At 25.4% G+C, this 13,933-nt stretch overlaps 2 protein-coding genes across 2 annotated transcripts; one reads left to right on the top strand and one right to left on the bottom strand.

Moving 5' to 3' along the window:
* Positions 1–8,089: 8,089 nt before the first annotated feature.
* Positions 8,090–10,616, top strand: LOC134829276 (alpha-tocopherol transfer protein-like). The gene is made up of 4 exons (XM_063842298.1): positions 8,090–8,290; positions 9,612–10,051; positions 10,126–10,304; positions 10,367–10,616. Exons 1-4 carry the CDS (start codon positions 8,143–8,145, stop codon positions 10,509–10,511), a joined length of 912 nt encoding a protein of 303 aa, XP_063698368.1. The 5' UTR covers positions 8,090–8,142; the 3' UTR covers positions 10,512–10,616.
* A 482-nt stretch (positions 10,617–11,098) lies between these two features.
* LOC134828676 (uncharacterized) lies at positions 11,099–12,246 on the bottom strand. The gene is made up of 2 exons (XM_063841657.1): positions 11,910–12,246; positions 11,099–11,661 (listed from the first exon to the last, which is right to left on the bottom strand). Exons 1-2 carry the CDS (start codon positions 12,244–12,246, stop codon positions 11,099–11,101), a joined length of 900 nt encoding a protein of 299 aa, XP_063697727.1.
* Between the last annotated feature and the right edge of the window lie 1,687 nt (positions 12,247–13,933).

Here is a 13,933-nt window from a genome sequence, read left to right as displayed (position 1 = left end):
ATGCGAAACTGAATGTTGTGTGAATTGTATGGGAAATGAAAGGTGAGTGCGGAAGTACAGTGAGTAACGAGTCGGCAAGGTGTAGAAGCGGTTTCACTGCAAAAATAAACAAAAAACGAGAAAATCAAGAAATTTAATTTTATTTTTTTGACAAAACCAGATTTAATTTTTTGATTAAAGGTCAAAAATATTTTTTTAAAATTAAATTAATATTATTTTTTAAAGAAAATTATGAATTAAAATTATTAAAATATTTTTTAAAAAATATTTAACGTATTTTATATTTAAATCTTTGAAGCTGATTGAGCAAATTCAAAGATTTACTTCAATTTTAATCACGGAATAAACGATAAAACTTTAATTTTTAATTAAAAACTTATTTTTTTTAATATTTTAATAATTAAAATACCAAAAAATTAATTAAATTTCCTCAAAAATAAACTAAACGATTCTTTCAATTTATTTTTTTCATTCATAAAATTGTAAACAAATGCCACTCACTGCATTTTTCGTATAAATCCGAGCTATAGAAAGACACTATCGATAGACTCAGCTGTTCCATTCAATGCGATTGTTCAAATCACAACATTCCGGTTTGTTTATCTTTTTTTTATTTTGCCTAGCAGACGTGATTTTTAATACAAGCGGAGTGAGTTATGATGCAATCCATTGTTTTCTGTAACAAAATTGAATTAATTATTTTTTTGAAGAAATTTTTATTTTGCGACTTACAAGATTCATCGATGTCAAGGTCTTTTGCCGTCTTCTTCAAAAATGTAACAATCGATATCGGATCCGGTTGTCAAAATATTTTATGGGAGTTTCATCTGAACCAAAGTTACATAAAAAAAAGTTTTACATTGAAATTTTTTACATTTTTTGGTGACAAATTAAATTTTTTTTTTTAATAAATATTTTTTTTTTACCTGAAGTTCATCATAAATTTAAAATTTCTTGTTAAAGATGCGATTTTTGGATTTTTTGAATGAAATGCGGCGTTAAACGAGACATCATAAATCGAATCAGCGACGTGACCTACAAAAAATTAGTTCAGCAGGTTTTCTGCATTTTTTGCGTACGTCGAAAAGTGTGAAAATGTAAAATAAATAGAAATATAAATTGACACGTGGTTTGAAAGTCATGTCCGGAAATGCAGGAAAAAAATAAATAAAAAGGAATTGTTGAGTTTAAAAAAAATAAAAAAGTTTTATATAGGTCTGAAAAGAATTTTTTATTCAGAAGGGTTACCGAATATTTTTCACGGTGGAATTTTTTTAAATTACGAATTAAGAAATAATTTAAAAAAAATTAATTAAAAAATTAAGAAATTTTAGAGTTTTTTAAATAAAATCAGGCCTAAAGAATAATTAAATTTTAAAAAAATACAACAATTTTAAAAAAATAAATAAATTTAAAAAAATAAACAAATGAAATAAAAAAATTATGAAAATAAAAATAAATCTGAAATATGAAAAAAGTAAATAAAAAAAATAAATTAAAAAAATTTAAAAATTAGAAACTTAAAATTAAAAATTTTTACTGTTTTAGATTAATTTTCAATAAAAGTAAGAATAATCAGATAAATTTTCTTCAAAACATTAATTAAAATATTAAAAATTTCTGTTTTCTTAAATCCTTAGAAAAAAAATTATGTACAATATTTACAGGAAACAATCTACTCTGGATTTAAATGACAATTTACATATAAATAAGGAAAAAAATTAAAAATAAACAATTTTATTATCGAGGAAGCACCGTTATCACCACTAATTCTTAATCCAGGTGTTACTTTTTGGTTCCCTTTCACCTGTAACGCATTCTTGACTAACCGGGTTTTTATGACTCCAATTTAATTTTTTTTATTAATAAAAAACAGCAAAAAAATTATGACAAATATGTTAACACGAAGAAAAAACAATAGAATTACATAAAAAAAAGAAGAAAAAAAAACTTGTCTCAACACCAAAAACATTATTCATTTACAACAACTTACAATTAGTTTCAACGTCAACAACAATAATAACAATGAATATAAACAACATCAAATATGTATCATTATCACGAACAAAACAATAAACAACCGTGCACATATAACGAGCACAAAAACATTCACATGAGAGTCGACGACGATGATCACTACAACACTCTCCGGTTGTAAAGTAGGTAGAAGCGAAATATCAGTCGCAGTGTAAGTAAATCGCGTTCATCCGTCAGTTGATATTTAGTCGTTGGCTGGAATTGACGCGAATTGCGCGTTTTATTATACTAGAGCAGTATTTACTCTACTCTTAAGTACGTTGCATGCATAATCAGTGCAAATAAAACGAGATTAAGAATATTCTTAACTGGAACAAAAAAAAATAATTTTATAAAAAAATATAAAAAAAAAACAATTCTGTGATAATTTTTTTGAAAAAAAAATATAAAAAAAGTAAAAATTTAAAAAATAATCGAATTTATTAAAAAAAAAACTCATAAAATAAAAAAAAATATAAAAGGTGAATATTTTAATACACAAAAAAAAATAATATTAAATATTTTAAAACTGTCTCTTTTCTTCGTCATTTAAAAAAAGCTTCATTTTTGACCATATTTTATGCACCGTCGTATTATTTTGTTTTCTGTGTCAATGTTTTGTGAATAAAAAAAAATAAATTTAAAACTTTGATACTAAAAAAGAGCCAGACACGCACTTTTTTGTTTTAAGAAAGGTAAAAGTAAGGCAGTGGAAATTTTCTGCAAAACAAAAAAATAATAATAATGATAACAAGAAACTCCACTGAGCGACAAATTTTAATTTTTTTGTCTTATTTCGTAGAGATTTCAAATTAATTTTAATTATAGAGCAAAGAACTTTAAATATTTTTTTGAGTTCTAATGACAATTAAAGGTTATTTTCGAATTTGATGAATGACTTACGTTAAATTCTTTTGATGGATGTGTAAATGTGCTAATATTTGAACAAAGATGAACAAAGAAATATTTTTTTACGAAATTCTCTTTCATCGTGATTTTGCATGTCTGGATGTCTGTTGGATGATTTGAATGAATTTACACTCAGTTGACCGTGATAATGATGACTTTTAATAACTGGAACTGAGATATATTGGATTTAAATGGAAGAATGTTAGAAATTTTTCATTGTGAATTTAAATTTATGAGCTTTTAATAATCTTTGTAATTAAAATTGTTGAACTTGCCATTGAATTGTCTTCCAAGAAAAAGCGGATTAGAAGAAAATATAAACAAAGATACGCACTGAATATTTTTTTCTATAATTTTATTTTTTAGAGTCATCCCAGACTAAATTAAATGTAAAATAATAGAATTATAATAACACACCAAATTGGATGACTTGCAAAAAAATAATAATAAAAGTTTAGTTGAATGAACGAATGATATTGTAAAAAATTGATGTGTTTACGATTTTTTAAATGCGATATAAAAAAAGGCAAATACCCTTTTCCAGTTATTATTTATTTTTTTAAATTATTTTATATTATTTAATTATCATTTTAATTTAATTATTTTTTAAATTGAAAAATTTTATCAAATATTTTTTTTACAACATCTCATAAATTTTTTTTTTAAATTTTGATATTTTTCTTTTAAAAAATTAATTTTTTATAACTTATGAAAACAACAATTTTTTGAAAATTTTAAAAGTTTACCTAATTATTCAATTAAAAAATAATTATTAAAATTTTAATTAAATTTTTCTTTTTATTGTTTTAATTTGCGTTGTTTTTTTTTCTTTTTGTAAATCTCGCAAAAATTCTCGGTTGCGAAAAGCAAATTTTTACAACAAAAAAAAAATTAAATTTAAAAAGCAATTCCATACATTTCGAAAGGTCAAAAAAAGTTAAAAGCCTTTTCTCTAATAAAGAAGTCAAAAAAGAGCAAAAACTAAAATTAATAACTAGCCGGCTCTCAATCATTAATTTACAATCCATTTGTCAATCAAAATCTCATATCATAAATTTATTGACCTGCAAACTAGAACAAACGAAATGTTTTGCGTGTGCTTAAAATAGACGTCTAGTTGACCTCCAAAAGAACAATTCTAATCACCTTACGAGAAACAGGTTTTCGCGAGAACCTTATTTTGAGCTATAACAACAACAACAAAAAAAGGTTTCGTTAATGTGAGAATAGTAATTGAGGCAAAATGAAAAAAATTTCTTCATTCATAAAAAAAATATGAAATTATAAAAAAAAAAATGTTGAAATAAAAAAATCATTGAGCTTCACGAGTTAATTCTATGTAATTTTACTGAAACAAAGGAGGAAATGATCACAAATTATGCACTTTAAATGCTCATCAAGTGGACTCTTCACTCAACCAATCCTATATTTATTCGAAATTGATGAATATTATTATCAACTTTGTACATTTTTTTTTATCAAGTAAACAAATGTTTGACCTTACAAAAATAATAATAACATTAATCGTATCAGATTCGCAAACATTCGCAATTCGAGTCATGAAAAAAATGCATTTTGATGTAAACAAGCAGCAGACGATCGCCTCTAATATTTTATAGACTTGAATATTAATTCAACACAGAATTTTATTGCGAATAAATTTTGTTCGAGCCTTCGACGATCCGAAAGACGTCACTGACTCACTTCTCGCTCTAAAGTTGTTAATTTATGAGACTTTTTCAACGTTTCCCTCGTAATAAAATGCAAAATTTAATCCTACGTCAACATCAACATGGTTCTCCAGTCGTTTTTTTTCTATCGTAACGCGGTTTGTGTAAATCCAAAGTGAGCTTCTAGAGCTGTAACTGTAATTTTCCATAAATATTTGTTACAAGTCGTGAAGTGCTGGCATGTAAAGTGTCAGCATTGTTCTAAGTAGGTAATGCAAGCGCAATGTTATGTCTACGATTGTCGCATTGTTGTTATGTTATGGGAGTCAAATGACATAATAATGCGCAGTAGAACTTTATGATGTGAATTTTTAATTTAATTATAATTTTTTATTCATTGTTTTGTTGAAGAAAAAAATTGTTTGCTAACTTAAGAAAGCGGAAAGTTTATACACTTGAAAAAATATTTTAATTTAATTTATTCTGAGGTTCACCTACTGGGAAATTTCCGTTTTAAAGATTTTTTTTAGTTTCACAGAAAGTTATATTTTTTCCATTTATTTCGATTTATTTAATTTAATTAAAAAATTAAAAAAAAAATCTGAAAAATTTACTACAAAACGTTTAAATTTAATTTAAATTTAATATTAATAAATTTAAATAAATTTTTTCTCATAGTGTTTTTTTTATTATTATTTTTAATGACGAAAAAATATGAAGAAATATAAAAAAAATATACAAATTTGCCAAAATGAAATATTTTTTTAAAAATTTTCATTTAAATTTTAATAGGGGTTGTCATTAAAATTATTGATATAATTTAAGTTAATTTTTTGATAATTTTTTTATTAAAAAACATAAAATTTAATGGACTTAAAAAAATCATAGTCCCTCTGGATTTTAAAACATTTTTTTCATGTCCAATATTTATTTAATTTTTCAGTTTTTTTCGGAATATTTTATTTTATTATATTTTTTATGAAAATAAAAAAAATAATATTTTTTTAACTAATTATTTAAAAGAAATAATAAAAATTAATTGTATTGAATCACGATAAATTTTAAATTATAAAAAATTATTCAAGAACTCTCCATATATTTTCTCACAAGAATTTATAAAAACTATAATTGAATGTGCGATAAGTGAAAAAAATTAAAATAAAGATAATGAATGTTTCGACCTGAATTCCCTTTACATAAAATCACTAGCTATCAAAATAATATTCTCTAATTATTCTTTACGCAAAAATCTATTAAGATTGTATTTATGATATAAACTTGATTGTTTGTAGGTACTATTATCAACCATAAATTCAATGTTGATGCAATAATCTCTAAAATTACTACAAAAAAAATTAAAAAAAAAAAAATGAGATCAATTATTATTATCACTTTAATTTTTTAAAACCAATTTTCAGTGATTGAGGTTATCGCATAGTTACAAAACTGGAACATTGTCGTTTTTTTATTTTTTATATTTTTTGCGACATCAGTCTAATTAAATATTGTTTTTGAATTTTTCTCAGAAAAATAAACTTGCATTTATCACTTTTTTTTGCTTCTTCATTAACTTCATGAATATTCAAATTCTAACGTCAATCACGACAATCTTTCGCCTTGATGTCTCATTCAGTAGTGAGCTATTACTTAACATTATAATTATTAACAAATCGTAAATTATCAAAATAGCAAGCTCTCATCACGAATTTGATTGAGATGAGAAGAAAAAAATAAGTAACAAATTTGCGTGTTCAAAGATTTTTTTCCAGTAATTCACAAAAATAGAATATTTTACGTCAATTCAATAAAAAAAATATTTTTTTGCTCAAATGAAGTGAATATTGCAAAATTTTATTTTTAAAGCGGATTTGTAACGTTTTTTTTTTTTGTAAAATTTTGGCAACTCACACTCTCTTCTATTGTGTTGTAATATTTTAAGTGTCTTAAGAAAAGTGACTAAACCGGTTAGTTGACAAATTTTTTTGAATGTATTTTGGACGCCATGTGATAATTTGCAACAAAATCTTTCCTTATGTGGACTTTGTGTGTTAATCTTTTTCATTTGTATTTTTTTGAAGAAATTTCAAAAGCACGAATTATTTTTATATTTTTTCGTAAATCATCAAAAATAAAAAAATGACATCATTTAAATTAAATTTAAAAAAAAATATTATTCAGAATATTTTGTTAAATAAATAATTTAACTAAATAAAAATAATAAATAAATAATTTTATTTAAAATAAATTATTAAAATCAATTTTATTAAAAAAAAAAAATATTTTTTTAAACAAATAATATTTTTTTAATTTTTTTAAACTAAATTTTTTTTTATTAATTTTTATTTAATTTTAATTTTTGATTAGTTAAATAGCATGAAAAAATAAAAAAAAATAAAAAACATTTAAAAAAAATATAAAATTCGATGCACTTTTGTTAGATCAATAACCTTAAGGTTCATTATCATAACCGGTCACACCTAAATTCTTATGTGTGTCTTTCAACTTTTGCTAAATAAAATAACTTCGCTCCTTTGAATGAATTTGTCTGGTTCACGCCTTTCCTTTTCGCTGTCTGTCTCACTCACATCTTTCGTCACCCAAATGAATTTCAAAAAAATCCAATTTTTATGTAATCAGTATCGCACCACTTGGGAACTATTTTAATTAATTCGTCTACAAAAAAAAAATTAAAATACAAACGATTTCAACGCTTGATAAAACGAGAAACAGTTTCCAAAAATATTTCACCGACGAAAAAAACGCATCAACAAGTGCAACGCTTACCGCTTTAATGTTGATAAATTTGGGTCGGTGAAGGTAAATTTTATTTATTTTTGGAAATTTATGCATTTTATTTCATTTTTATGACGATTTTTTGAATGGTTGTGACGCGTTTTTTCAATAAATTGGTCACTGTAACCATAAAATTGCAGTTCAAGGTCGTTCTTGTCACTCGAAAGTCTTGATGATGCTCTGATGACTTGACATTTCCTCAATTGTTCGATGAATTTTATTAATTTTAAATTAGCTAGGAAGTTTTTTTTTTGCTTCTAAAGTGCAAGTAAAGAGTTCGTTGACCAAGTAACAGCGGGCAAAAGAACAAGAAACCAGTTTTTATTGCAATTTTACGTGCACCTATGATGATTATATAAAAAGCTCTAGTCAGCTTTGACATTGAGGATTTTTTTCTTTGTAGCTAGGCGCATGTTACAGCTTGTTTTGCGGCGAAATGTTGGGTTATCTACATGAATTATCGCACAAAGAAAGATGAAAGAAGAAAACATTTTTTGTTATTTGTAAAAAAAAAAATCGTGAATTTACATTTCATTCAGTACGTTATTGACATTGGCGGTTACAAGATCATCATTGTGTCTGGCAAAAAAAATATTTTATCATAAATTAATGTAAATTCCAACTTCCGCTTTTTATTTTGTGTTAATGTGTCATCAACAGGTTTTTTTTATTAATTATTTTTTCTCATTTTTTTCAGTAAATGCAACGATTTTAAGGAATAAAAAAATAAAAAGGACACAAAAACAGCTAAAAAATGCCTGAAGCAAGTCCGATTGTGATTTCACACGTCGTGGAATTGGGACCCGAACTGTCAAATGAAGTTATGGATGTTGCACGGAGACAAGGCGAGGATCCAGAAACGGTTCAAATGAAAATTCAACAGTTCAGAGATATGATTTATGGTGAGTTTGTTGATAAAAATTGACAGGTTTCATTGAGTTTTTAATGATTTGTGTCATAAATGTTCCGTAAGGTCAGATATTTTATAACTCTTGGACTGGGATTTTTTGATTATTATTCGAGAAAAAAATCAAAATAATTTATTTGGTCAAATAATTTTGATGCGCCATCGATTAGAACCCAATAATTTTGAATTATTAAAAAAAATATTAGATTTGAATTATTAGAAAAATTAAATTAAATTAAATTAAAATTAAAAAAAATAAATTAAATAAATTATTAAAAAACTAATGCAAATAAATAAATAAATTTAACAACTCAACATTTTTCGATAAAATCGTACTTTCGATAAAATAAAAATTCATTGCATTAAAAAATTATTTTCCAAATATTATCCTCAATTATCCGGAGGATAAATATTGAAGATAAAGTCTAATGACTGAAATATTTTTTTTTTAATTTTTACATAAAATTTTTAATTTTTTTACTCTTTTTTTTAATTTCTTAATATTTAATCTTAATCTCTCTAAGAGAAAATATTTTTATTGGAAATTATTTAATTAAATTAATTATTAAAAATTTAATTTATGTATTAAAAATTATTAATAGAGCTCAAAAATAATTTAAAAAACTCAATTTATAATTTTTGATAAATTTTTTTCAAAATTTTTATTAATTGAAAATTAAATTGAAAAAAAACAGATTGAAAATTAATAATAAAATTTTTAAATTTTTTTAATCTTATTATTTTTAATTTGATAGAAATTTTTATTTTGGGCACGATCTGACATTTTTAAAAAAAATTCAGAATTTACTTTTAAGTTGACATGTTCTCATAACTTCCTCATAACACAAAAACGTGATAATTTTTGTTCCGTTCAAAAGGATTTCCTTTGTTTCAAATTTTCGAATCAAAACTCTCAATCTCACGTTTTACTGAACAAACTAAAATAAAAAATGATCCGCTTCAAAAATAGAATTTGTGACAGAATTCTAGCCCGCCTTGACAAATCCAATGTCACGTAAATGCATTTCTAGCCGTACGAAGCATAGCAAAAATTTTCAAGCATTAAAATTAGAGTTATTTGAAACACGTTTCATGCGTTTTTTGTGTTACATGCACTACAATTATTTGTGATATTGATCATGAAAATGTGCAAAAAACACGTTTAAATCTGAAAAAACAACTTTGATAAATTTTGTCCTCGTTTAAAGTGGAAAATTTTAAAAATAAATTAATTAATCAAATAAATCATTTTCAATTTTTTTTTATAAAAATTTAAAAATTAAAAAAAAAAAAATTTTAAAATTTTTCTTTTTTAGAAAAAGGTGGATGCCGCCCACACCGCATGGACGACGAATACTTGAAGAAATTCCTGCGAGCTCGTTTCTGGAAAGTTGAGAATGCCTACAAACTAATTGTGCGCTATTACCAATTTCGTGCCCAAAACAAAAATTTCTACCAAGGCGTTCATCCGACAAAATTGCGTTCGACTGGCGACGAAGAAATTGTTTCCGTGGCTCCGTACAGAGATCAAAATGGTCGTCGGTTGATCGTTTACAAAATTGGAAATTGGCGTCCGAGTAAATTGCCCGTTTTGGATCTGTTCCGTGCCACGTTGCTCATTATGGAAGTGGGATCGTTGGAGCCAGCAAATCAAGTTTTGGGTGCCGTCGGTATTTTCGACTTGGAGGGACTCGCGATGCACCATGCGTGGCAAATGACCCCAAGTTACGCACAAAAAATTATTCAATTGTTGGTGGTACGTTGCTTGTTACTTTCAAAATTTCATTTTTTTAATTAATTTATTAATTTTTTTCTCTTTTTTCGTAACAGACCCATATGCCAATTCGCGTAAATGCCATTCACTTCATCAACCAAGGATGGGTTTTCGACACCGTCTGGCAGTTATTTAAGCCATTCCTTAACGAACGGATGCGCGAAAAGGTTTTCATGCATGGATCTGACTTGAAATCACTTCATAAGCACGTCGATCCCTCACGATTGCCGATGAGGTGAAAAACTTTTTTTGTATTTTTTCATGAAATTTTTTGATTTTGATTTTCAATTTTTTTAGATACGGAGGAACACAACCCGAATATCCGTATAAACGGTGGTTGGAAAAGATCAAATACAATGAAAAGGTCCTGAATAACTTGGAGCAGTTGGGATACGTGATCGATCCCGATGACATCAACGCGATCTCAGATCCGGAGGAATAAATGTCAAAAAAATGAATTTATTTGTTAAGTTTTTTAGATGTTAGTGCGATAAATTTTGTATCATATAGTTGATAAGAGCGATAACGTTACAAATGGGAATAAAAAATCGAAAATATTTAAAATGTTTTCTGTTAAAAAGCTTTTGGTTCGAAAATAGGTTTTCGCAAATCAGTCGAAATGTACAAAAAAATGTAAAAGTTTTTCCTTTTTCACTAAATTAATTTACTTTTCCCTATTTTTTTAATATTGGGATATTTTTATTTTTCCCTTATTTTTTTAATTTTGGAAAAAAAATAAAATTTAAGTTAATTTTTGGTATTTGATGGACAATTTTATGAAAAAAAAATCATAAAGTTTCTGCGATTTTAATTTTTTGCAATGAAATTTTTATTTTTTCATGAGAAAAGTCCAAAAATGCTTGAACAAAAATCCAGATTTTTTTTTTTTAAATAATTTTATTGAGCCTCAATAATCTTTTTTAATTAAAATGGAGACGTCCGGTAATTTTTCATTAAAAAAAAATAATCCTAAAATTGTTCTACTTATCAAATAACAAAACTTTTATTAAAAATCTAATTTTTTAAAAATTAATCTAAAGCTGCAATAATTTGCTGATTACTCTTCCTGTCACTGCATTTCTTTGCATTTTCTTTGTTGATCTCCGCATTTCTCTCATTTTTCGTCTTTTCCCTGAGAATATTCCCATTTTCAATAATTTTCTTCGATTTGTACAATTTTTGAATCAATTTATCGAAATCCAACTTTTGATTTCCGCCATATTCCTCCGGCAAGACTTCTTTTCCCAAACACTTGTGCAGCAAACTCAAATCCTTAAAATGCAAACAAAATTTACTCCGTAACTCGGCACTGAAAAACGGCGACAGCATTCCCATTAGAGTGGTGCAGGCAGTTGAACAATTCACCATGTGAACGACAAAATTTTTTAACGGCGTTAATCCAGTGAATTTTCCTGAAAGTTTTGAGTTTGATGGAGAAAACCACTTGCAGAGCTTCCACGATGTATTTTTCATGTCGAGCAAAACTGCCATGCCGTTTTCGATTGTTTCGGGTTCGTCGGCGATGCTTTCGAGCCACATGTAGTGAAGGGTAGCCATGTCTTGGAGGGAAATTTCGTCGGGGTTCATGTGACCTGATGTTTTTTTTTAATAAAAAAATATAATGAAAAATTTTTCTATTTTTTTTTTATTTTAAAAATAAATTTTTTATTTTTTTTTAATTTTTATTATTTTTATTTATTTCCAAAAAATTAAATAAATTTATTAAAAAAATAAAATAATTTTTTTAAATAATTTTTTTTTTATTTTAAATATTAATTTTTTAATAAAATTTTTTTTATTTTGATATTTTTTTATTTTATTTTTTAGTTGAGTAACTCACCTGCTCGAATTAAATACACTCGACGTCCTCTTCGATCTCGACCATCAAGCATCACACAGATTTTTCGTTGCAAAAGTGGTTCATAGTGCGAAATATCTTTCGACATGTACCAATCAGGATTATCCCTTTTGAAATTGTAAAATTTTGTGACTCTTTTAAACGCGGCATCCACATTCCAGTCACGACAATTCAACCATCGTGTCATATAAATATCATCAAGTCTGACATCCAGATCGGCAATTTGGATCATTTTTCGTAATTCACGAATTTTTTTCTGTTTTTCTTTGTCACTGAGGATAATAGGACCCTCATTGTTTGATTTCCACACTTTAAACATTTTTTTAAAATTTAATCTTTATTTTTTTTAGAAGTTGACTGATCTCGATGCTTGCGACACAATAACTGATCAAAAAATTAAATCGACCCTTAGAAGTTAGGTACATGAAAAAAAATGCGTCTAAAAAATGCGTAGGGCCTGTTTTGTAAACAAGATGTAATTTTTTACATCAAAGGTAATTTCATTAATTTTTTTGAATGACAAAAAAAACGCTTCCAACCGTTTTAAACGTCTTTTTTAGTGACAAAAATACCAATTTTACCATAAAATTTTTTAACGAAGACTTTTTTGATGAAATTTACATATTTTTACAATAATCTTCCGGTAAACCGTTAAAGCTCATCCGTAAACAAGAAAAGAAGAAGAAATATTTTGGTGCGTTGACAATAACGGTTTGTAGATGCAGAAACGGTTCATTTATCCTTGATCTTCACATCGGTCGTCAAACGAAGAGCAATGCCCTTAATAAATTATTTATCAGGTTTTGTGGCTTTGACGGTGACACGTTTGACAAATTTGATACAAACCCTAGAAAAATTATGCATTTTTGGCTTCCGTGTTCCGTTAGTTGACCCTGTTTTGGATGCTGTTTGATCCGGTTTTTTAAGTTTTTTTAGAGAGTTTCAAGATTTTTTACTGAAGGATTTTCATTTTATGGTAAAAAAATAGGATCAAAGAAAGTTTGAAATTTATGTTGAATTAGTTGTGAAAAAATTGTCATTAGAAAGAGTCTAAAAGTGTTCATAAATATTAAATTTTTTAGTTGAACATGACATAATGCATTTGAGAAATAATTGATGATAGAAAAAAGTATATTTTCAAAAAAATATGAATTTTTTAAAAATTTTCAAATCGAAAGAATTAAAAAAAACCAAATTAAAAATAAAAAAAATAAATTAATTAAATTAAAATAAAATAAAATTTATTATTTAAAATTTATTTAATAAATGAAATAAACTCATCTAAAATAAAATTAATTTAGGAATTAAAGAAAATTTAGTAAACTTTTTAATTTTTAATGAAATAATTTCTTATTTTTATCGATGATTAAATACATTTTTTTGCATCGCGGTGGGCAAAATTGTGTACAAAAAATTGATAATTTTTAATTTTGAGCCTTAAAATTAATTTTTTGATTGAATAAAAAATTGAAAAAACGTGAACAAAATAAGAAAAATATAGACAATATTTGTCAAAAAATTATTTTGTCCTAAAATTATATAAATCAAAAAAATTAAATAAATTAGGGATATTAGGCAAAAAATCTATTTTAAAATATATTGGACATTATATTGATAAAGACAGAAAAATAAAAAAAAAAGTTTTCGTTTAGTTATAGTCGAAAAAATTTTTTTCCGATGAATTATCGAAAATAAAAAAAAATTCTTTCAAAGAGTCATTTTGCTCTTAACCTTATTTTGATTTTTGGCAAAATAAATAATTATTAAAATATATTTAAGTATAAAAAAAATTAAAAATGCTCTCGAACTATTTCTTTCGCCTTAGCTTTGACAATTAATAATTAATTTTTATTAATTTTTCCAAATTTATAAAAAAAAATTAACCATGAATTTCTTTTTCCTTGCCAATTTTTTGCGCGTGTTATAAAAAAAATACTGAAGGATGAAGATCCAAACAATAAAAGACTAACGGAATTGACTGAAAACCAGTTTTTACGGTAAATCCG

This window comes from Culicoides brevitarsis, chromosome 2 (genome assembly GCF_036172545.1).
Source record: "Culicoides brevitarsis isolate CSIRO-B50_1 chromosome 2, AGI_CSIRO_Cbre_v1, whole genome shotgun sequence".
NCBI classification, from domain to species: Eukaryota; Metazoa; Arthropoda; class Insecta; order Diptera; family Ceratopogonidae; genus Culicoides; species Culicoides brevitarsis.
The sequence above is the reverse complement of the archived record's forward strand: the minus strand, read 5'-3'. Positions and strand labels throughout refer to the sequence as shown.

Coding starts and splice junctions, on each gene's coding strand:
- LOC134829276 (XM_063842298.1), top strand. CDS start 8,143: ATGCCTGAAGCAAGTCCGATTGTGATTTCACACGTCGTGGAATTGGGA. Junction 8,291..9,611: donor GTTCAGAGATATGATTTATG/GTGAGTTTGTTG, acceptor TTTCTTTTTTAG/AAAAAGGTGGATGCCGCCCA. Junction 10,052..10,125: donor AAATTATTCAATTGTTGGTG/GTACGTTGCTTG, acceptor TTTTCGTAACAG/ACCCATATGCCAATTCGCGT.
- LOC134828676 (XM_063841657.1), bottom strand. CDS start 12,246: ATGTTTAAAGTGTGGAAATCAAACAATGAGGGTCCTATTATCCTCAGT. Junction 11,662..11,909: donor AGTGTATTTAATTCGAGCAG/GTGAGTTACTCA, acceptor AAAAAACATCAG/GTCACATGAACCCCGACGAA.